Raw genomic sequence first — 25,261 nt, 5'->3', positions numbered from 1 at the left:
TCATATTGAATGGCGGTGCAGGCTCGAAGGGCCGAATGGCCTACTCCTGCACCTAATTTCTATGTTTCTATGTTCAATCCTGACTACAGGTGCTGGCTGTACGGAGTTTGTACGTTCTCCCTGTGACAGCGTGGGTTTCCTCCCTCACTCCAAAGATGTATAGCCTTCGGTAAGTGATAAAATTGTCGCTGGTGTGTTGGATAGTGTAAGTGCACGGGGTGATTACGGGTTGGCATGGACTTGACGGGCCGAAGAGCCTGTATCTCTAGAAGTCTAAAGAGTCTCATTCCAGAGCCCCGCCATTCGGAGAATGTCCCCTGTTCGAACCTGAGGGCGCTTTGCACCACTGAAGCTATGTTGGCTTTTGAATGGAACATTGAACACGTGACCATCCACTCACTCCCACCATCACAGAAGCCAGACCTCATCCAATAGGCCTTCTCTGGGTTCCTCCCACATCCCGGGTTTGTAGGTTAATTGTAAATTGCCCCTTGTATGTAGACATAGAACTAATGTACGGGAGATCTATGGTCGGCGTGGATGCTGTATATCTAAACTAAACTAAACTAAACGAAATAATAAAGTTCCATTTTCACCCTGCGTGGTCCAAATCATTCCCGACTCTGACAAAGAGTTATCAACGAAGGCAAAGCGCAGTTTAGATCAGGAACAAGTTAGAGCACTGGGAACGACCAAAATGCTCTGTTCCATTGTTCTGCATGTTTGCATCCCAATGCATTGAGCCCCACTGCATTTGCTGTGTATTCTTCCTGCAAGATACCTTGCATGCGCTGTTACAATAAAGCTGGAAATACAATTCCGCATGCCTTAAATTATTGAGATCTGCAGGACTACCTACATGGTGGGCGGTGATGGAAATGGGACAAGAAACATAGGTCATACCCTCAGGGGCACATATATTTATCAGGATAAAACTTCTATTACTCGAAGGAAGATGGAGAAGGAAATTAAAATTAAGAAGCCTTTCTGCAATTGTAATAAAAACAAAAAATGCCAGAACAACTCAATGGGTCAGGCAGCGTCTGTGGATAGAGGAATAGGTGTGGGTCAGAGGTCCTTCATCAGAACTTAATCTTCAACCTGAAACGTTCACTCTGTTTCTATCTCCACGGATGCTGAGCGTTCCCAACATTTCCTGTATTTATTTCAGATGTGCGGCATCTGCAGGCTTTTGTTGATCTCTGCAACCGCGTGTCCCTTTGGTCAGATTATCCCAGTGGTGCAGCTCAGTCTTGATCTTCTAGCTTTAGCCTGCCCTCAAAGGTCTTGCCAATGGAATGGTGTTGCATCAGGATCTCCCTTCTCGCCGACATGATCCTGATTATGGAAGGAACTGACACTGGGTGGCACAGTGGCACAGCGGTAGAGCCACCGCCTCACAGCGCCAGAGATCCTGACTATGGGCGCTGTCTGTGCAGATTTTGGACGCCCTTCCTGTGACCGTGGTGGTTTCCTCCGAGTGCCCCGGTTTCCTCCCACATCCCAAATATGTGCGGGTTTGTAGTTAATTGACCTCTGTGCATGGCCCCTGGGTATAGGATACGGAAATCGGATACAGGGTCGATGGTCGGCGTGGACCAGGTGGGCCAAAGGTCCAGTTTTCATGCTCGATCGTTAAACTAAACTAAACTAAACTAAATCGGTGGCTGATGGTGGGTAAAGACACAGTGGGCTGAATGGCCTGTTTCCATGCTGTATCCCTCTATGACTATGAGCTATCCAACAGTCATAAACACCAAACCGGTTCATCAACATCCCTCAGGGAGAAAAAGAGAACCATTCTGGAAGAAAGAGTTTGCCTTTGGTGCATAAACTTCCCAATGGGCCAGTAAAGTACACTCACAATTTGTGGATGATCAAAGCCGACAAGTTGAATACAGCAGGAAAATCAGGAACATGGAACAGTACAGCACAGGAACAAGCCTTTCAGCTCATATTGGCTGTGCTGAACATGATGCCTACCCCATCTCTTAACTACGTTATCTAATCTAACTTTATATTTATATAATATATCATATAAATATCAATTCAATTCAATTCAATTATGTTCAATAATTATATATGATATAATTTATATCATTTAAATAATATATCAATATAAATATACAATAATAATATAATATAAAATAACATTTATATATAATAATAATAAATAAATATAAGTAAAATATAAATTATATATATAATTTATAGATAATTAATATTCTTATCTAATCCATATCCCTCCATTCCAGCACTCGCCATCCCGTGTTTAAAAAACCTGCCCTGCACATCTCCTTCAAACTTTGCCTCTCTCGCCTTCAAGTTGTGCCCTCTAGTATTTGATATTTGCACCCTGGTTCTGATGGTCTGCCCTAACTCATAATTTTATATACAATGTATACAATGTTACAGAATTAACGGATATTCACTCTGACGTTAGACCTTGAGGAATCTGGCCATCCGCACTGACCAGTTATCACCACTAGGACTATCCCACACACTTGCGACAATTTACAATTTGTAACCAAAGCCAATTAACCTACAAACCCGCACGTCTTTGGAATGTAGGAGGAAACCGGAGCACCTGGAGAAAACCCATGCGGTCACAGGGAGAACGTACAAACTCCGTGCAGACAGCACCTGAGGTAAGGATCAAACCTGAGTCTCCAGCCCTGTGACTCTACCTCACCCCACCTTCAACTCAACCGACCTTTGTATTTTGACTTCACGCACGGATTGAGTGGCCAAGTGTCAGAGGGATGGAGCCAGCCCTCAGTCGCAGGGTATTGGAGGAAGCGTCCTACCTGTGTGTCAGGCTGACCGTCTGAGCAGGGGTGTGAGCGGCGAGGGCCAGTGAAGTCCGTCTGAGTGCTGGTTGCAGTGAGGTTGCAGTGTGCCCCTGAGCTGCTGAGCAAGCGATGAATCTCCAGCTGCTGAGCCTTTATGGTCCGTTCCAACCTGGAAAGGAGAATTACAGATTAAGTGGTTTGCTTCATGCGTTCAGACATTTCCTTTCCACAAAAACAAATGCACAAAGTGCTAGAGTAACTCAGCAGGTCAGGCAGCATATCTGGTGAACATGGATGGACGTTTTGAGTTGGGACCCTTTTTCAGACTGATTGTAGTGTGGGGGGGGGGGGGGGGGGGGGGGGGGGGTGGGGGGGGGAGGGGAGGGATAGAAGCTGGAAAAGAGATGGGGGTGGGATAAAGCCTGGAAAGTGATAGGTGGAGAAAGACACAAAATGCTGGAGCAACAGTGGGTCAGACAGCATCTCTGGAGAAACAGTATGGATGATGTTTCACCTTTCTTCAGACTGAAAGGGGGGGGGGGGCTACAGGTAGGAAACGGCCAGAACAAATCAGGATCGTCAACAGATGGAAGGTTGAACAGATTGAAGAAGTGTCCCACCCTTTTTCTGCAGAGATGCTGTCATGACCTCTGAGTTACTGCCGCACTTTGGAGCTATCTTCGGTATGAACCAGCATCTGTAGTTCTTTGTTTCTGCATAGTTATAGATGAATGTTTTTGAGACGGGAAGTCTGTAACAAGTGAAGCACCATAGGGAGTGGTGCAGGGACCGAGGTTGCTCACGATGTATATATATATATATTGCATTAGAATGTAGAGGGTCTGATTAGTTAATTTGCAAAGAACATGAAAATCGGTTGATTCGCAGACAGCAAAGAAGGTTGTCTAAGGATACAGTGGGGCAGGGATCAGCTGGGAAGTTGGGTGGAGTAATCCAAGGAAGTGTGAGGTAATGCACTTTGGGAGATCAAATTCTAGATGATAGAGATGGATAGTGTAAACAGCTGGGACCTTAGGGTTGTTGATGCCTCTGGAGAGGCCAGGGAATGCATGTCTATAACTCCCTCAAAATGGTGCCATACGTGGGTAGGGAAGCGAAGAAGGTATTTTGCAATGATGTGAATTACTGTTAAAACACAAAGTACTTGTTCTGTAACACCAGGAAAAACGCTCAACCAAAAAAACCCCAGCCCAATGCCAAAGTAATATCTAAACTACCTATACACATGTTGACAACAACACAAGATAAATGTTTAACCAAGAGACCCAATCCCATTGCCACATGAGAATCTAAAATGTCGTTACACAGTTAAACGATGGGACAACAAAACCTAAGCCTGTAGATGCCAGTATATCATTGGGGTGATCAAGTGGGCAGCGCCCTTCACAGGTGTTTCCTTGAGTTAGGCCCACGACACCTTGGGAAGGCTCAACGGTTAGTTCTAGCGTCCCAGAAGCACCTGGAATAAGTTGCAGAGAATGTGATGGAGGCAGTTACAATTGCAACAGTCTGGTTGCATTCTGGAATCCACCGCCTGCCAGTGTGGTCCAGGCAGATTCCATTGTTGCCCTCCAAGGAATTGGGTAAGTACAGACCCTCCAAGACTTACACAATAGGCGAATTACGTCAACTCGCACTTAGGTAAACAATTCCGTACTCAGTCCCCGATACAATCAAGGCAGTTTATAATTCCCACAAAACTGTACAATAAATTCATCTCTGGAGAACATGGACGGGCAACAGTCTGGGTCGAGACTGTTCTTCAGACTCAGTGAGTTATCTCAGGCAGGGGATGGGGATGATGATTTCCCATCTATGCATTCTAATATCTGTGCCTGTACGCGCATGTGTGAATGTGTGTGATTGTCAGTTCATGTGAGTATATGTGTATGTATCTGTCAGTACATATGTGAGAGTGTTAGCAAGTATCTATGCTTACATCTATGCTTGCATGTGTGCACCCCAGTATATATATATATATATATATATATATATATATATATGTGTGTGTGTGTTCATACATGTGAGTGTATGCACCAATATATATGGATGCACATGTATGTGGATGTGTGTGTGTGTGTGTCTGTGTGTCAATATATGTGTGTTCAGAATATGTATGTGCGTGAATATATTTGCGTGTGTGTGACTGCACACACAAATATATATACGGGAGCTTGTAGATGGTTTCCTTTAGCTCTGTGACTGAAAGATCTTTGCTAGCCAAGGACATTCGAAAAACTGGGTGGAAGCTGTACATATGGATTAGGTCAGAAATCAGCTGTGATATTGAAGGGCAGCAAACACCTCAAGGGCTGAAATGCTCCCCTCCCCACCCCACCCACCCCGTGTCTGCACTAATTTCCTGATGCTATACTTTACTGAAACATTTAAGACAACAACCCAGTAGCCAGACACTGTGAACGTCATCGGGCAGAAATTAATCTTCCTTTTCCTTCTCCACTCCACCCTATCATATTACCGGCAGTATTAAATCCGGGCTCTCTTCCAGAAAACAGGCCGACTTGTTTTGATCTAGTCAGAGCTGACATTGTACAGTGAGGGCACCACATAAATCAAATGTGTAATAATGATGGCCTCAGAGGGCCTGTATCCGCCCCTGGCCATGGTAGACCACATTCGGGCCGATCAGTGGGCTGAGTTGGCTTCGCGAGACTCTACAAGCGCACAAGAAAGCAAGAAACAAAAGCTAGAAGAAGCTTGAAAGACATAAAGTGCTTGAGTAACATACAAGTTCATAATAAGTCGTATGAGCAAAATTAGGCCATTCGGCCCATCGAATCATCTAGGGCAGCACAGTGGTGCAGCAGATGAGCTACTGTATTGCAGCGCCAGAGACCCTGGTGTGATCCTGACTACGGGTGCTGTCTGTATGGAGTTCGTACATTCTCCCCATGACCATGAGGGTTTTCTCCGGGTGTTCCGGTTTCCTACCACATGTCCAAGATGTACAGATTTAAAGGTTAATTGACTTAGATAAAATTGTAAATTGTCTCTAGTGTGTAGGATAGTGTTAGCGTATGGGGTGATCGCTGGTCGGCGCGAATCGGTGGGCAGAAAGGCCTGTTTCCGCGCTGTATGTCTAAAGTGTAAAGAGTCTACTCTGCCATTGAATTGTGGCTGATCTATCTTTTCCCTCAACCCCATTCTCCTGCCTACTCCCTATAATCCTTGACGTCCTACTAATCAAGAATGTGGTAGTGAATTCCACAGATTCACTGCCCTCTGAAATTCATCCTCATCTCCTTTCTAAAGGTACATCCTTTTATTCTGAGTCTGCGCCCTCTGGTCCTAGATTCTCCCACTAGTGGAAACATCCCCTCCACAACTACTCTATCCAGGCCTTTCACTATTTGGTAAGTTTCAATAAGGTTCACCCCTCATCCTTCTAAACTCCAGCGAGTACAGGTACAGTAATGTTAAACTCTCTGCAGGCCAGGTTCACTGGAGAACATGGATAGGTGACATTTCAGGTCGGGACACCTTCTTCAGACTCAAGACGTCACCCGTCCATGCTCTCCAGCGATGCTACCTGACCTGCTGAGTTACTCCAGCACTGTGTGTCCTTTTGTGTATCTGCAGTGATACATTTCTACATTTGGAAGATGCTTGCTTGTCATCAATAGCGTCTTGGCTGACCTTCTACTTCAACGCTACTTTCTTATTTGAAACCCGTAACCCTGGCCTTGAAAGAATTCCTTTGTGGCACAAGGAGTGAGCAACTGAGTGACACTGACCATCGGCCAGCCCAAGCGTAGACGCGGGGACCGTTTCACCGAACACATGCAGCTCAGTCTGCCAAGGCCTACCGGTTCTCTAAGTTGCTAACCATTTCAAGTCCCCTTCCCATTCCCACTTTACTGAAACATTTAAGACAACAACCCAATAGCCAGACACTGTGAACGTCATCAGGCAGAAATTAATCTTCCTTTTCCTTCTCCACTCCACCCTATCATATTACCGGCAGTATTAAAACCTTCCTAGCCTCCTTTGCCAGAGTGGCACCACACACAAACTGGAGGAACAGCACCTCATATTCCACTTGGGTAGCTTACAACCCAGCAGTATGAACGTTGAATTTTTCAATTTTAGGTAACTAACCAATAACCTCCACCCCTTCTTCCCCCCCCTCCACTTTTATTCCCCCATTCTTCCCTGTGCCCCACTGGAACTCGCATCAAGATCTCCCCTCCCCCTGCCCTTTCACCCACATTCCATCCTCTGGCTTCACAATTCGTAACTCTTCCATCCTTATCTCTCACAGCATTTGTCCTTTCATCTTTGGCCTTGTCCAACCTTCTGCCTCTCAAAACCCACACCTACTTGCATCCACATCACTCGCCAGGCTTTATCCTGCCCCTCGTCTCTTCCAGCTTTCTCCCTCCCTCGCAATCGGTCTGAAGAAGCATCTCAACCGGAAATGTCACCTACCCATGGCTCCAGAGGTGCTGCCTGACCCGCTGAGTTACTCCAGCACTTTGTGTCTTTCCTTGGTAGACCAGCAACTGCAGTTCCTAGTTTCTACATTCCCAAGGGAAGGACTCGAAAGGGTCTGGGGGACACATGTACTGCAATACCTCCCACATTGCTCTGGTTTATTGGGTCTAGTGGCCTTTTCCAGTTGAATGCATTGACAAAGGAGAGGGATGAGCATCACTAATGTAAAAGATCCATGGATAATCGCCTCCAAGTTAAATCAACTACTTTAAAATTATACGCACTGCTAGTTCAAACTCTGGTTGCCTAAGAACAGCAGTGCCGGTTTCCATGGAGACAACAACACACTCAATCTGTTCTTCCAACCGATGAGCACAACATCGTTTCAGGGAATTGCTGCTCAGTAGAGGGGAGCTTATACTTTTGATATGAAGGTCAAATGACTACTTACACACCTCTTTCTTTTTTAAACATCATTGCTCCATATTCCACTTCTCATAAATGACTGAAAAACAAGCCTCCCTCAGTAGAAATAATTTAAGCTCACACAGTGTTGTATGCTCACCCATTCCTCGCTTCCACTTCCCTCTGTCCCCTTCTGTCTACATTCTTTAAAAAAGAACAAGCCCTTCAGCCCACAGAGTCCACACACTACACTAGTCCAGGCCATTCACATAATTCGTACACACTAGTTCTATGTTATCCCGCTTTCGCACTAGTGACGATTTACAGAAGCCTATTAACCTACAAACCTGCACGTCTTTGGAATGTGGGAGGAAACCAGATCACCCAGAGAGAACCCACGAGGTCACAGAGAGAACATATAAACTCCGCACAGACAGCAGCCGAGGTCAGGATGGGACCTGGGTCTCTGATGCTGGGAGGCTGCCGAGTTCCTCCAGCTGTATTTGTAAGAAGGAACTGCTGATGCTGGTTTAAACCGAAGATAGACACAAAAGGCTGGAGTAGGCCCATTCCTTCTCTCCGGAGTTGCTGCCTGTCCCGCTGAGTTACTCCAGCTTTTTGTGTCTATCCTCCAGCTGTATGTTCCTTGAGACAAATGGTCTATTTCTTTCAGCACTGAAAGGTTTCTGTGATCTCCAACAGATGTCGGGGCTCAAAACATGCGCAAGTCTGCCAATAAACTGAGTGTGTTAATCACGCTACTGCAAACGGCCTCTGCTGACGAGACCATCGACACGTGAAGAGATGTAACATCGCAAAGTACACAAACATGTCTCCACATCAGAAAACAGAGTGAAAACATTAGGGGCGCCACTCCAGGGCGTGCATTCTCCAAATTCATGCCAGGACGAAGCCAACTACAAACGTATGATTATCATTCCATTTCGTGAAAAAAAAACTAACCAGCAAAAGCAACGGAAATTTCATGCATTACAAAGTATTTACAGCATAGAGTTGAGCTCATTGCGGCTACACCGCTTCAACTATGCAGCCAATAAAGCTTCTTCAGAATATTAGGGTCATTTGGTACATCTCCAATGATTCTCGCTAGATTTCCACAAATTCACCATAGAAAGTATTCTATCGGGACGCCAAACTACTCGGTCTGGCAACCGCTCTGCTCAAGACCGCAAGAGGCTGTCATAGGAAATATGTTGTTAAGCTGGAAAGGGTGGAGAGAGGATTTACGGGGATGTCGCCAGGACTCAAGGGGTTGAGCTACTTAGAATCATAGTCAGACATAGCCATGGAAACAGGCCCTGAGGCTAAAATTGCCCACACTGCCCAACATGCCCCATCTACACCTGCCTGCATTTGCCCCATATCCCTCTAAACCTGCCCTATGCATGTACCTGTCTGATGTTTCTTAAATGTTGCGATAGTCCCAGCCTTAACTACCACCTCCGGCACCTCGTTCATCACACCCACACCCTTTGTGTGAAAACGTTTGCCCTCAGGTTCCTATTAAATTTTTCCCCCCTCACCTTAAACCTATGTCCTCTGGGTCTCAACTCTGGGTAAAAGACTGTGCATTTACCCTAGCTAATCCCAATGTGACCTTAAACACCGCTCTAAGATCCCCCTCATCCTCCTGCGCTCCAAGGAACAAAGCTCTAGCCTGCTTAACCTCTCCCCATATCTCAGGCCCCCCAAGTCCTGGCAACATCCTGTAAATCTTTTCTGCACCAACTTTCCAGCTTAACAACATCTTTCCTATCACAGGGTGACAAAAACTGAACTAAATGTGGGCTTACCAATGCCTTATACATAATATTTTAAAGGTGGCCTCACCAATTCTTTTCCTTGGATTGTCAACTTGTCGTGGTGGAGAAACTTGTGTGGACCTGAGATCCTGAGAGCGATGCCGTCTGGAGCTATGCTCCTGGTAGGGCCACCCATGGCGGTAAGGTCGAGGGGGAGGTCTCTGACAAAGAGCAATCCAACCAAGACCTCAATGGTGGAACAGGCGGAGGACGATGGCTGACTTCAGTGGAGCGTCACAACGGCTGGGGAGGCGGATGAAGGCTGCATCAGAAAAGGGTCTCCGGTTGTCTTGGACTCCATGCCACTGGATCCTGACCCAAACCTGTCAAGGACTGTGGGTTGGCTGTCTGTGCACCAGTCTCCCCACGTTAAACAGTCACACACAGGCGTTCTCCACATAGGGAATAACACCCTGGAGACACCCATGGTCAGCCATGACCGAGGGGGGCCTAAGAAGAAGGCCTCACCAATATTTTGTAAGTGTAGTGTATTCCATTGAGGAGATACTGTGGGTGGGCTGCGGGAGGTACCCAGTCACAGGTGAGGGACGGAGAGCACACGGGCCGGTGTAGAGCAGGGGTCGGAGTGGTCGAGCCGGCAGAGTGAGCCGCTGGAGGCCCTGAGCAGCCTGGGACTCTCTTAGATCGGGATGGCTGCAAGTGGATGAGTATGTGGATTGGACATGGCCTGCAGCACTGCAGAGCGGTGGAGGACATTGAAGTCTTCCAAGTTAAAACTCCAACATTTAAAAAAATAATGGGCGGCACGGTGGCGCAATGGTACAGTTGCTGCCTTACAGCACCGGAGACCCGGGTTTGATCCTGACTACGGGTGCTGTCTGTACAGAGTTTGCACCTTCTCCCCGTGACCTGCGTGGGTTTTCTCTGAGATTTTCGGTTTCCTCCCACACTTCAAAGGTGCAGGTTTGTAGGTTAATTGGCTTGATATAAGTGTAAATTGTCCCTAGTGTGGAGGATAGTGTTAATGTGCAGGGATCGCTGGTCAGTGCAGACTCAATAGACAATAGGTGCAGGAGTAGGCCATTCGGCCCTTCGAGCCAGCACCGCCATTCACTGTGATCATGGCTGATCATCCACAATCAGTACCCCGTTCCTGCCTTCTCCCCATATCCCTTAACTCCGCTATCTTTAAGAGCTCTAACTATCACTTGAAAGCATCCAGAGAATTGGCCACCACTGCCTTCTGAGGCAGAGAATTTCACAGATTCACAACTCTCTGGGTGAAAAAGCTTTTCCTCATGTCCGTTCTAAATGGCCTACCCCTTATTCTTAAACTGTGGCCTCTGGCTCTGGACTGCCCCAACATCGAGAACATGTTTCCTGCCTCCAGCATGCCCAATCCCTTAATAATCTTATATGTTTCAATAAGATTCCCTCTCATCCTTCTAAATTCCAGTGTATACAAACATAGAAAATTGGGCGATTTGGCCCTCCGAGCCTGCGCCATCATTCATTGTGATCATGACTGATCATCCACAATCCGTAACCCGTGCCGGCCTTCTCCCCCATATCCTTTGATTCCGCTAGCAAGCCCAGTCGCTCCATTCTTTCAATATATGATTGTCCTGCCATCCCAGGAATTAACCTCGTGAACCTACACTGCACTCCCTCAATAGCAAGAATGTCCTTCCTCAAATTTGGAGACCAAAACTGCACACAATTCTCCAGGTGTGGTCTCATCAGGGCCCTTCAGGGGAGGCAATAACCAGGGACCATAAAAAAGACAGACTCTGCTCAATATGACATTGAGTAAACAGGTTTTACCGGAGATTATCGTAAGAATATGGGACACCGCCACAAATGTTGATACAAGAGTCTGAAGAAGGATCCTGACCTAAAATGTCATCTGTCCATTCCCTCCACATATGCTGGCTGATTCGCTGACTTTCTCAGCAGTTTGTTTTTTACTCTTTTTCATTGTTTACAGCATCTGCAGCCTCTTGTGTCTCAAGCCACCCACAGCCTCCTCCACTCCAGGGAGAACAAGCCCAACCTATCCACTCTCTCCCATAATTAAAACTCTTCCAATAAAGGCAACATCCCGCAATGGCACCAAAGCCTAGCGACTCTTGCATATTAACTCAGTGGGCTGTTTCTATGCACTATGTATTTAACCCAGAGATTGAAGTTATGTATGGCAATAACCTTACTGAATTGTGTGCAAAAAAATAATTTAACTGTACCTTGCAGCACGTGATAATAACTGAACCATTGAACCATTGAACAAGGAACTGCAGATGCTGGAATCTTGAGCAAAATGCAAAGAGGTGGAAGAACTCTGCGTGTCAGGCGGCATCTGCGGAGAGAATGGACAGGCGACGATTCGGGTCGGAACCCCTCTTCAGACTGACTGATGGGCAGGACAGTTGATTAATTATTCCAAGAGGAAAAGTAGGACCCTGCAACCTGCAGAGCGGACATTCCACAGAGCGAGAAGACTTTTCCATCTGAACCGATCTCTCCACGAGATATCAATCCCCAAGTTGCCAGCTTAACTATTATTATAGATTCTTTGTACTCTGCTAAATCTAACCTCGCTGGAGATGGGAACAATACATTAGGAACACGCAGTGCTCATTAAGAAGCTTTTAATGGATCACGCCACCAGCAAGGAAAATCAACGATACTCTTATGGTTCTTGTTCACCGGATATTCTTTCTGTGATTGAATAAACGTCATTTAGGTTTAGGTTTATTGTTGGAACGTGTACCGAGGCACTGTGAAAAGCTTTCTTTTTCATGCTATCCAACAGATCAGATATATCATATATAAATGCAATCGTCAAACTCAAGTACAATGGGTAGAGCAAAGAGGAAGATAGAGAGTGCAGAATATAGTTCTCAGTATTGTAGTGCACCAGTTCCAGAGACAAAGTCCAATATCTGCAGTGTGGGAGAGGTGAATCAGGCAGTACTCTAGTTTATGGAAGGACCGTTCAGATAACAGAGGGGACGAAGCTGTTCCTGAGTCTGGTGGTGCGCACTTTTGTATCATCTGCCCAGCCGGGGCGAGGAGAAGAAGGAATGGCGGGGGTTGGACAAGTTTATGTTGGCTGCTTTTCCAAGGCCCCGTGAAGTGTAGATGGTGTCAATGGAGTGCAGCAGTCCCATGGACAAAGTCCAATGTTCAAAATGAATCGGACAGTACTCTAGCGTATGGAAGGACCATTCAGAAGCCTGATAACAGAGGGGGAAAAGCTGATCCTGAATCTGGTGGTGCACCATTTCAAACTTGTATACCTTCTGCCAGACAGTAGCCGGGGAGAAATAGAAATAACGACTCTTTTAATACGTTGGCTGCTTCTCTGAGGCAGCGTGAAGAGTAGATGGATGGAGTCAATGGTAAGGAGTCAATGGTAGGAAGTCTGGTCTGTGTGATGGACTGGGCTACATTCATTTTTGTACGGACTCCTTGTCAAACAATCAGTCATGCCCAAGATACTTCACCAGATAGACACAAAAAGCTGGGACAGGCAGCATCTCTGGAGAGAAGGGATGGGTGACGTTTCGGGTCGAGACCCTTCTTCATTATGATTGAACCCGGGTCTCTGGCAATGTGAGGGAGCCTCTCTGCCGCTGCGCCACTGTGCTGTGCTAACTAACTCCAGGGGATTTACTTTACTGAAAGGGAAAGGAAAGTTACCTGGATTATGATAGGGAGTGAGAATCCTAATTATCTCCAGGTATCTGGTGAAGTATGTAAGAAGGAACTGCAGATGCTGGTTTAAACCGAGGATAGACACAAAAAGCTGAAGTAACTCAGCGGGACAGGCATCATCTCTGGAGAGAAGGAATGGGTGAATAAAGAAGGGTCTCGACCCAAAACCACACCCAAACCATAGGGAGTTTGAACGTTCTCCCTATGACCACGGAGTTTTCCATGGGTGCCCCGGTTTCCTCCCACATCCCAAAGACGTACAAGTTTGTAGGAGGTTTGTCAATTGTCCCCAGTGTGTAGGATAGTGCTAGTGTACAGGGTGGTCACTGTTCGACGTGGGCCTGTTTCCACGCTGTATCTCTAAAACTAAAACTAAAAACTAAATATGCTTCTCCAAAAAATGTGAACAGCCTTTATGAATCTTTGCCAACACAAAAACACAAGTCAGCTACTGGGAGTTAAACATTAACGATAGGAGTCCAGCACAGCACTGTTTCTAACCATGAGGTAGTCGCCTCTTCCACAGCTCCTGCTGCTCTCCAGCCCTAATTCAGCACAGGGTTCACCAGTGGAGAAGCCTCCAGATGGTCTTTGTCAGCAGTCAGTGCAGTCCTCGATCGAGGGGCATTGTTACAGAGTAAAGGGCACACACGAGACTGCAGATGCTGGAATCCTGGGCTAAACACAAAATGCTGGAAAAACTCAGCAGGTCCGGCAACATCTGTGGAGGGAAATAGATGGGCGGCATTTCGGGTCAGTAGCTGCTTCTAAAAAGGTCTTGACCTGAAACGTCACCCATTCCTTCTCTCCAGAGATGCTGCCTGTCTCACCGTCACCACCTTTGCAAGCTTAAAGTTGCTCCTGGCTGAACTTCAACCTGATGAAGGTCCTGACCCAAAACATTATCTGTCCATTTCCCTCCATAGACGCTGCCTGACTCACTGAGTTCCTCCATCACTTTATTCTTTCCGACAGAGTTAAGGGTTGTCAACTTTAAGATGGTGATAAGCAAAAGTTTTTCCTCTCCAATAGTTCTCCACCCCATTGAACCGTGAAGACCAAGTCACTGCATATGTTTCAAGGTTGAGGCTAAGAATTGTGGGTTCTGGGGAAACATAAAGGGATGGGAACTGGGAAGGGAAGTGGGGCTAAGGTTGAGATCAAATAAACTATGAATGGTGGATTAGTCTCAAAGACCCTCTCTAACACCAGCACACCCTTCCTCAGATATAGGGCCCAAAACTGCTCACAATACTCCAAATGCCATCTGACCAGTGCCTTATAAAGCCTCAGCTTTACACCCCTGTTTTTATTTTCTAGTCCTCTCAAAATAAATGCTAACATTTGCCTTCCCTTTACTTCCAATTCAACTTGTAAATTAGCCTTTTGGGAATCCTGCACTAGCACTCCCAAGGCCCTTTGTAGCTCCGATTTCTGAATCCTCTCCCCATTTAGAAAATAGTCTATGCATTTATTCCTATGATCAAAATGCATGACTCCACACTTTGCTACACTGTATTGCATCTGCCACTTCTTTGCCCACTCACCCAGCCTGTCCACGTCCTTCTGCAGACTCCCTGCTTCCTCTGCACTATCTGCCCCATCAACTATCTTCATATCATCTGCAATGTGTAATGGATGGAGACCAAGAAGATCCAGGTGTTAGTGCCATCAGGGAGTGGGTGGAGAATGTTCATTAGCTGATCATGCGTAGCAGGAGGTGTGAATCGAGGGAGGTGAATGAGGACAGGTTAGTTCAACAGCTTCGTTAGTGAGGTGAACACAAGCAGTGAGACACACAAGGCATTGGTGAAGATAATCATCTTCTCTTCCTTTTCATGTAGGGGAATCAAGAACCAGAGGACATAGGTTTAAGGTGAGGGGCAACTTCTTCACTCAGAGGGTGATGGATGTATGGAACGAGATGCCAGAGGAGGTAGTTGAGGCAGGTACGATAACAACATTTAAAAGGCATTTGAGCAGGTACATGGTTCAGAAAGGTTTAGAGGGATATGGGCCAGATGCAGGCAGGTGGGACTAGTGTAGATGGGACATCTTGGTCAGCATGGGCAAGTTGGGCCAAAGGGCCTGTTTCCATGCTGTATTAGTCTATGTTCCATGCATTCGGATATACCACGTTGGCTAGTGGAAAGAGCTACCAGAGGAAGTAGTAGAGGTGGGAGCAATTACAAGGTTTATAAGCCATTTGATTCAACTGCGAATTATCTGCTGAATCCACCCTCCTGCCCCTACTCACCTCCACTTGATCTTCAGCAGATTGGCAACGTCAGCGCAAAGTGGGACCACGCCTTTCCGGGAACTCTTAACAACGAATGCCACTGCTTTGGATGCAATTTCCTTATCTTCGTCACCACCATCTAGCTCTGAACCGCTTCCTGGAAAGAGAGAATTAAGAAACAAGGGGAATGTCAGAAACAACTAATTCACTTCAGGCTGGCTGGAGATGGAATTGCTAATTACTGATTGTTCAATGGTGCATGCATTTGAAAAGTGTCAAGAGGAGTAACTCAGAACCATGTTCCCAGGTCTCGACCCGAAACGTCGCCAATTCCTTCTCTCCATAGATGCTGCCTCACCCGCTGAGTTTCTCCAGCATTTTGTGTCTACTATGCACCCAGGCATGGGTGATGCTTGAAAGTCTTGGTTATCTGATTGGAAATTGGTTTAAGTAGTTCCACAAGGTGCAATTTCCAAAACTTAAGTAGGACATCACTAGAGAGCATTCCTGACCTACCATCTACCTCATCGAAGACCCCTGGACTATGTTTAATCAGACTTTACTGGGCGTTATCTTGCACTAAACGCTATTCCCTTTATCTTGTATCTGTACAATGTGGATGGCTTGATTGTAATCATCTATTGTCTTCCCGCTGACTGGATAGCACGCAACAAAAAAGCTTTTCTCTGTACCTCAGTACACATGACAATAATAAACCACATGGCATCTGAAAGAAAACCATTTGAACCAGGTCTTCCTCCATGTGACACTGGGAGCGTCAGATGACATTTAGGTTCAGGAGTGGGATAAGCAGACAACCTTCTGATTGACTGACCCGTGGTTGTCAGCACCGACTCGAACCAGATCAAACCAAACGAGTAGCCTTGGTGGTTGGAGAGGGTAGGTAGGTCCAAATAAAAACTCAAGTCCATCCTCAGTAGGAAACTTGGGCTCAGATTATGAGCTCCTTGAGAATGAATGATTGATATTTTATCATCACATGTGACATGTCACAGTGAAATTATTTGTTTTGCATACCATACACAAAGTATAGAGTGTCGACAAAGTGGTCACAGTAGTCCCAATGGTCCCTCTTTGTTCCATCAGTGGCCCCCTCATGCCGGGTCCCACTTTGTTCTCTCAGCTGGCCACCCTCGACTGATCTCTGGCACCCACCGCGAGCATGTCCAACCTCCGGCACTCACGCAGGCCCATCTTCGGCCGCCTGCCACCGGGTCCTCTCTAGCACGGCTCCACGGCCCTCAGCACCTCAACTAAAGACTGAAAGCAAGGCTATTGCAGATGGATGACTGCAATCAGTCAATAAAACCACTGAATATGATCCCTGAAGCTATCCCAGTTGTCCAGAAGAATTACTCCCAGCAAAACAAGCAACTGAGTGGAAAACTGGCCAGCTGAGTCCAATCCACAGAAAGTGAAACAATTCCATTCTGGGCTATTCTCCTCCCATCATCCGTAGAGGGTCAGCAAGCTGTTGGATGGAGTTGACGACCATGAGGCATTTCCTCCTCAACACCTGTCTCATTGATGCTGCCAGAACCACTCAACTCCAGATCTCCTTGCACCCTTGGCCCAAACGTGGACCAAGGATCTGGATTCCAGAGCTGAGGAGAGAGTGACTCCCTTGACAACAAGGCCACATCCGACCTGGTGTGATTGAAGTCAATGGGCATGAGGAGAAAGGCTCCACTTGCTAGAGTCATGTAAAGGAAGATGGCTATGGCTGTTGGAATCCAATCATCTCCGCCCTTGAAGAAATGCTCCAAGAATTCCCCTCAGTATAGATGTAGGAATGTGTGAGTATAGAAGTTGGGAGGTCTTGTTGCAGTTATATAAGATGTTGGTTAGGCCACACTTAAAGTATAGAGTTCAGTTTTGGTCACCATGTTACAGGAAAGATGTTGTCAAGCCAGAAAGTGTTCAGAGAAAATTTGCAGGGATGGTGCCAGGACTCAAGACCTGTCCTCTAGGGACAGGTTGTTCAGGCTAGAACTTTATTCCTTGGAGCGCAGGAGGGTGAGGGATACTCTTATAGAAGTGTACAAAACCATGAAAGGAATAGTTTGTGTCGCAGGGATTATTTTGCCCAGAGCAGTGGAAATCGAGAACCAGAGGACATAGATTTAAGGTGGAGGGGGGGGGGGGGGGGGGGGAGATTTAATAGGAACCTGAGGGGTAATTTTTTTTAACTCAAAAGCTGGTGGCTGGTGGGTGTATGAAACGAGCTGCCATAGGAGGAAGGTACTATCACAATGTTTAAGAAACAATTAAACAGGTACATGGATAGGATAGGTTTAGTGGCATATGGCCAGATGGAACTAGTGTAGATGGGACATGTTTATCGGCTTGGGCAAGTTGGGCTGAAGGGCCTGTATGACATTATGACAGTACCCTAGTCTCAATTAACCAGCATTTATTGTCCTTCGCTCATTAACCCCTGAACTGAGAGAGCAGAAAAATCAACCACAGAGTCAGACACAGGAGGCGCCAAAACCTGGCACCTCTTGCATGTGGGATCAGTAGACTATATCTGTACACTTTGCTAATCGAAGGCGTACCTAGGTATGGCAATTCTGTACTGGAGTGTATGTAAGAAACAAATTTCACTGTGTGTTTGCACCTGACAATAAAAGCACCATTGAACATGTTCAGGACAATTGACGATTCTCTCCATATATACTTATGACATTAGAAAAGGCCATTCTGCCTTGCAAGTGTACGCTAACAATCCCAATTCCTCAATTATTTCCCAGTAAACTAACATGAATAGAAAAGGTTTTGAGGGATGTTGGCCAAATATAGGTAAATGGGACTAGCTTAGATGGGGCATCTCGGCAGAAGAGCCTGTGTCCATGCTGTACGATTCTATGATCATAGAAAAGAACTTGCAAACTCCACACAAAGAGCATTGTAGGTCAGGAGTGAACCCAGGTCACCGGACCACCAATGTACCACCCAAAGAATGCACATCTGGATTATTCTTCGCCATTACCCTACATTACTGTTATCATTATATTGACTGAAAGATACAAGATGGAACAGGCACTTCAGCCCACTGAGTCCACGCCGACCATCAATCACCCGTTCACATTAGCTCTGTGTTATCCCACTTTCTCATCCACTCCCTGCACACAGGGGGCAATTTAACAGAGGCCGATCCCGCACGTCTTTGGGACGAGGGACGAAACCAGAGCACCTGTCAGTCACAGGGAGAACGTGCAAACTCCACGCAGATACAGCACCCAAGGTCAAAATCGGACCCGGGTCTCTGGCACTGCGAGGCAACAGCTCTACCAACTGCGTCACTGTGCTACCCTGAACACATTTCCATCGTTGAACGGATAATTGTTCAATCAGCATGAAGACGATTTAATGTTATCAACATGGACTGATTTGAAAACAAATTCACAACCAGACCACACGGATTTCCTCTCTAAGACAAGGCCCCAATCTCATCTCTGAACCATGAACACTGATAAATTTTGAAGCAAGTCAATTTGGCCGTCTGCCCAAGACCTCATAAGGTTCAGCAACACCTCCCTTCTACTCCAGTAATGTGCCGTATACGGCCGGCCGATGCTGTTAACAACTGTTATACTCAGTTACTTTATTTGGAAAGAAGAAATCTGCCACAATTCCTGCTTCTGGCTGTTACCCAATAAATCCTGTGCATGAACCGGATGGTTTTCACCATGAGTCCCTGACTCCAGGCTCCCACTTCCCCTCTGCAGGCATTGAGTATTCTGCTCACAGCCGACAGAGTCAATGCACAGCATTAAAAATGTCTTAGACACACAATGAACTGCAGGTGCTGGCATCTTGAGCAAAAGACAAAGTGCCGGAGGAACTCAACGGGTCAGGCAGCATCTGCTGAGGGAAAGGCCAGGCGATATTTCAAGTCGGTCCCACTAAGTCCACGCTGACCAGCGACCAGTGGTGGGGAGGGAAAAGCTGTGAAAAGTTGTTGGGCGTGGCAAAGCCTGGCTAGTGATAGGTGGATACAGGTGGGGGAGTGGGTGATTGCCAGAAGGGTGGGCAAAGGCTGAAGATTGAAAGGAAGCAAATGGGTGTCAGATGAGGAGGGCAGAGGAGTGAGGTGTAAAGCCAGATGAGGTATATGGTGAGAAGGGGATAGAGTGATGGAAAGATAGGGAAAGAGGGATAGGATAGTGGGAGAAATGGTTACGCACCAGGGTGGAGTGGACACAGGAAAGAGGAAGATTAGGTGTTACTTAAAATGGGATAATCCAATGTTCATCCTGCTGGGCTGTAGGCTACCCAAGCGGAATATGAGGTGCTGTTCCTAAGCCATCCAGGCTGAATAAAAAGGTCCAGTCCCTCATATTCATATTCCTCAAATAGCCCCTGAGCTTCACATACCAGAGAATAATTTGAGTTTGTGAACCAAAACAAAGAAAATTGAATTTTAAGTGGTACAGCGGTAGAGTTGTTACCTTACAGTGCCGGAGGCCCGGATTCGATCCTGACTATGTGGCTGCCTTTACGGAATCTGCATGTTCTTCCTGTGACCGTGTGGGTTTTCTCCAGGTGCCCTGCTGTCATCCCACACTCCAAAGACGTTCAGGTTTGTAAGTTAATTGGCTTCTTTAAATTGTAAATTGTCCCGCATGTGCAGGATAGGGCTAGTACACGGGGTGGCCGTTGGTCGGCGCGGACTCAGTTGGCCGAAGGGCCTGTTTCTTCGCTATATCTCTAAACTTAAGTAAAAGAGCGATGCAATCAGCGTGTGGAGGGAGTGGAAGGTTTAGCTTTATTATTGCCACATATACTGAGGTTCAGTGAAAGGCTTTGTTTTGCATCCAATCCAAACAGATCAGATATACCACACATATAGATAGACACAAAATGCCGGAGAGACAGGCAACAGCTGTGAAGTTTGGCGGGCATTTAACATTACCGCTCAGTTTTCCTTGGTTCTGAAAACTTGAGCTTACGTTTTTTTCCCCCAATGAGCCAATGAAAATGCCCGGACAGCAAAGATTAATTAAAACTACCTACGGCTATCTCGGCTACCTATAACTACATGGTGACCCCCCACAACAACTGCACCTACGACTACAAAAGTATCGATTTTTTTCCATGGTGACCAATTTTTGGTCGCAGAAGATTTTTCAAAATGTTGAAAAATTTGCTGCGACCATACTGAGGCCGCGACTAGTTCCCAGAATGCGGGAACTCCTCGCGACCATGAAGGAGACTCATGTGGCGAGCGCAGAGTCTCCTGCACTCGCATAAAAAGTCGCCTAAGTGGCACAGGTTCTTTCCAAAAGACATTTAAGTTGCAAAGCTGTCTACTGGTTTCATTTCTCCACAGGTGCTGACAGCAAGATTCTAGAATTACTGTCCCACAAAATAAAACAAAAACGCTTCAATTTTGAGTGTGGAATGAGTTTATTGACGTCATTAATGTTAGAAGAGCAAGGCTAGTGTATGTGGGTCAGCTAATTAACTCTTCCTATAACTAAGAACTATCACCAAGCAGTAATACTCGATTAAACCAGGATCAGCTTCAGGAGCTGAGTACCTCAGGCTTGCTTTTCTTTCAGTTACGTTTAGCTTTGTTTATTATTGTCGCGTGTACCGTGATACAATGAAAAACTTTATTTGCTATCTAGTCAAAGAAAAGGCAAGACATGAATACAATCAAGCCGTCCACAGTGCGCAGTTAAAGGTAAAGGGTACAATATTTAGAGCAAAGATATAACGTTGAAGTCCAATTAAAGATAATTTAAAGGTCTCCATCCAATGAGGTAAATTGGAGGGTAGGACCGCACTCTAGCCGATAAGAGGACCACCGTTCAGGAAACATGGTCCTTCCTAGAGAGCTTGAGGAAGGTCCAGAGAACAGACCATGGACATATACGATGAGAGATAGCTCAAATCAGGACGCAGCCCAGATCATCAGACAAACCAACCTCCCTTCCATCGACTCCATCTACACTTCACACTGCCTTGGCAAGGCCACCAGCATAATCAAGGACGAGTCTCACCCCAGTCTCTCCCCCTTCTCCTCTCTCCCATCAGGCAATAGGTACAGAAGTGTGAAAACACACATTTCCAGATTCATGGACAGTTTCTTCAAAGAATTAACCATTTTTTTCATCACAGGTATTTTTTTACTCGTGGACATTTTTCAGTGTTGAAAAAACGTCACGAGTTTACCGGATTTCACGAGTACCTACCGTTAGCATTACGATCCACTACGAGACATCCACAACCTCCTACGGACCCGCCAAGGACATTCCCCGAGTTCGAATCAGGGGAAAACTCGGGAGAACTCTTGAATTACCTCGTACTGTGGGACAGGCCCTTAAGTCTGAAGAAGGGCCCCATGTTTTCTCACGAAATGCTGCCTGACCTGCTGCATTAGTCCAACAATTTGTATAATTTTTCTTTGTAAACCAGCATCTGCAGTTCTTTGTTTCTAGGTTGTATGGAATGATTTGATTGGATTTCACTGTATCGGTGTAGGCTTGGTGGGCCGAAGGGCTTGTTCCGTGGTGTATTGAAGATTGAGGGGGGATCTTATAGAAACTTACAAAATTCTTAAGGGGTTGGACAGGCTAGATGCAGGAAGATTGTTCCCGATGTTGGGGAAGTCCAGGACAAGTGGTCAGGATAAGGGGGAAATCTTTTAGGAACGAGATGGGTAAAATACTTTTCACACAGAGAGTGGTGAATCTCTGGAATTCTCTGCCACAGAAGGTAGTTGAGGCCAGTTCATTGGCTATATTTAAGAGGGAGTTAGATGTGGCCCTTGTGGCTAAAGGGATCAGGAGGTATGGAGAGAAGGCAGGTACAGGATACTGAGTTGGATGATCAACCATGATCATATTGAATGGCGGTGCAGGCTCGAAGGGCCGAATGGCCTACTCCTGCACCTATGTTTCTATGTATCTCTGACACTGAAAAGACCAGTGGTGTTGCACAAGGATCAGTGGTGGGACCTTGGCTGTTTATGATCTATAATTGATTTGGATGTAAACATAAGTGGTCCGATTAGAAAGTTTGCAGACAGCAAAATGATGGAGATGTGAATACTGAGGCAGATATGCAGAGCAAGCCTTTTTTACACTGGGTCAGGAATGTGCTGCCAGGGGTGGTGGTGGAAGCAGATACGATAGTGGCTTTTGAGAAGCTTTTAGATAGGCACGTGGGTATGCAGGGATGGAGGGATATGGATCACGTGCAGGTAGAGGAGATTAGATTAATGTCATCGTGTTCAGCATGGAGGTTGTGGGCCGAAGGATCTATTCCTGTGCAGTACTGGTCGATATTCTATGTTATAAATCGGAAAGCAGCAGAGCATGCTAACTTTTTCAGGCCGCCCAGGTCAAAATATCCTGGGCTGTCTCGAAGCCACACCCATCCTACAAAGCGGACTAGACTGTGCCTCAAATGACAGATCCCAAAATCACGCCCAGGAATGGCATTGACAGAGATACGAGGAACTGCAGATGCCGAAATCTTATGCAAACACAAATTGCTGGAGTAACTCCAGCGGGTCAGAGAACATCTCTGGAAGACATGGAGAGGCTACATTTTGAGTCTGGACCCTTTGTCAAATTGGCCCTGATGGCTTTTGACTGCTCACCACTGACAAAGGACTTTGAAAAATGTTTAAATATGGGCAGCACAATGACATAGCCGGTAGATTTGTTCTGTGCCTTTTCATATCTCTAGTTTCCCTCTCCCCTTACCCAAAGTCTGAGAGCAACTACAGTTCTTTCTTGCACAGTTAATATTTCAGGTTGAACATCCTTAGCTAGGAGTCAACAAAATGCTGGAGTAACTCAGCAGGACAGGCAGCATCTCTGGAGAGAAGGGATAGGAAGGAGCGCTCAACCCAAAACGTCACCTAATCCTTCTCTCCAGAGATGCTGCCTATCCCGCAGAGTTACTCCAGCTTTTTGTGTTTATCTTCGGTTTAAACCGGCATCTTCAGCTCCTTCCGACACTTATCTAGCTAGAAGTCACTGGATTCTGTTGAACGTTCTTCAACCTGAAACTTTAACTGGGAACAGGGGGGTGAAGGAAAGTAGGAATATGTAGTAAACACATAGCTTCCCTCTGCTTTGGTTGATGAAATCCTCACTCTCACTTCGACCATTTCTCAAAACTCAGGCTCCCGCAAATTTAATTGTTCCATTTTCAGAACATCTATCATATCTATCTATCTATATAACTAAAACCCTCATCTTGTTTGTGTTTGTATATGTGTTTGTGTGTGTCATCTGGGCACAATCTGCTTGGTTCTCATTTCCTTACATGCGCTAGGCCACAGCCTTCCCATTTTCACACATTTTACTCACTTTTTTTCCTGTGGAGTTAATATTCACATCGCATTTCCACCTGTATTCCCAAAGTTATTGATAATTGACATTTTAAACACCTCAGACTCAATCGTTTTGCCAAAAACAAAGACGTCACAATGCACTGCGGCTCGTCGCGGTGGTGGGGGGGGGGGGCCCGCTGGAATTTTCTGTAAACCACTCCCTTTGTCGCAGTCCTCGAGCATGCCAGACCTCCCCTGTGATGCCGCCTCCCACCACCCCCCCCTCCCACCTCCCAACTTGGTCTAGTATATTACTAAAACTTTCATCTTGTTTGTTTGCGTGCATGTGCGTGTGTGTGATTTCCGGAAACTACTGCAAAACGGTACACGATAGCGCTACAATTTTTGGCCCACCTTACTCACCTTTGTCCTGTAATGTGCTGTAGTCAGTTTCGTTCAGATAATGTTATATTTTACAAGTTATTGACATATTAAACTTTACAAAAAAACTTTACAAAACCACTTTTCCACTTGCCCCGCCCATCAGCCGCCTTCACCGTCACAATGACGTCACAATGGAATCCTGAATTAAATCCTACATTTTAAAAAATCGCGATTTTCATTGACTCTTCCGTTTTCATTAACAGCTGACATTGTGTTTAGGTTATTTTAAAGAAACAACGCGATTTTTATTGAGAATTTCTTTTTTTTTAAACCGCAATTTTCATTGTGGGGGTGGAATAGAGGGGGAGGTTTCATTTAAAAAAAAATCACAATTTTCATTGTGTGGGGGTGGAATGGGGGGGGGGGGATGAGGAATGGGGGAGCAGGTGCCTAGAAGGAGAGGAAGGGGGTGAGGGAGGTGAGGAGGGAAAGTGGGGGGGGGGGGGGGATAGGTTGGAGGTAAGGAGGGAGGAGCAGCGGGATAGAGGGAGTGGATGCGGGTAGGGAGGGGAGAGGGGTTATGGAGGGAGGGAGGGTGTGACTGAGGGTAGGGGAAATGAGAGGGAGGGAGAGGTGAGGGAGGGAGTGGGGGAGAGGAGGAGGAGAGGGGAAAGAAGAGGGTGAAGAGGAGAGGGAGGGAGTGCTGGGGAATGAGGGGGAATGGAGGGGTAGGGCTAGGAAGAGGGATGGCGAGGTAATGAAGGAGGGGAGGAAGGGGATAATGGGAGGAAGCAGAGGAGGGTTGGTGGGGAGAGGGAGGATAATGGAGGAGGGGAATAGGGGGCTGAAGAGGAAGAGTGAGGCGTTCTGATTTAATATTTTACAAGTGATTGCCATTTTGAACTGTAAAAATGTTGCTCCCGTTTGCCGTCCACGACTGCGTAGTTGGGGGAGAGTTGCCATGACTCGCGTCATAACGGGCATCTCTGGCGTCAGAATGGGAACATATCAGTCGCACCTGTGCAGTTGGGGGCTATGGGTCAGTGGTGGAATATTGCCTTGGGGGCCAGGCACAACGGGTCCGCACCTGGTCTAGTATATGACAATAAAACTCTCTTGGCTACTGATGTACCATTGATGTACAAGC

General features: G+C 46.3%; 1 protein-coding gene across 3 annotated transcripts in view; it reads right to left on the bottom strand.

The window, feature by feature from the left end:
- LOC129714227 (uncharacterized) overlaps positions 1-25,261 on the bottom strand; it is a 59,889-nt gene that overhangs the window by 21,328 nt on the left and 13,300 nt on the right. For 2 of the 3 annotated variants that reach the window (XM_055663783.1, XM_055663763.1), the window contains exons 2-3: positions 15,432-15,570; positions 2,808-2,961 (exon numbers count right to left, since the gene is read on the bottom strand). In XM_055663783.1, the coding sequence (XP_055519758.1) occupies positions 2,808-2,961; positions 15,432-15,570 (293 nt within the window). Of the gene's footprint in view, positions 1-2,807; positions 2,962-11,700; positions 11,745-15,431; positions 15,571-25,261 lie in introns of those variants that run through there. The other variant, XM_055663774.1, reaches the window with a different exon arrangement.

The sequence above is a fragment of the Leucoraja erinacea genome, chromosome 2 (assembly GCF_028641065.1).
Source record: "Leucoraja erinacea ecotype New England chromosome 2, Leri_hhj_1, whole genome shotgun sequence".
NCBI classification, from domain to species: Eukaryota; Metazoa; Chordata; class Chondrichthyes; order Rajiformes; family Rajidae; genus Leucoraja; species Leucoraja erinaceus.
The sequence above is the reverse complement of the archived record's forward strand: the minus strand, read 5'-3'. Positions and strand labels throughout refer to the sequence as shown.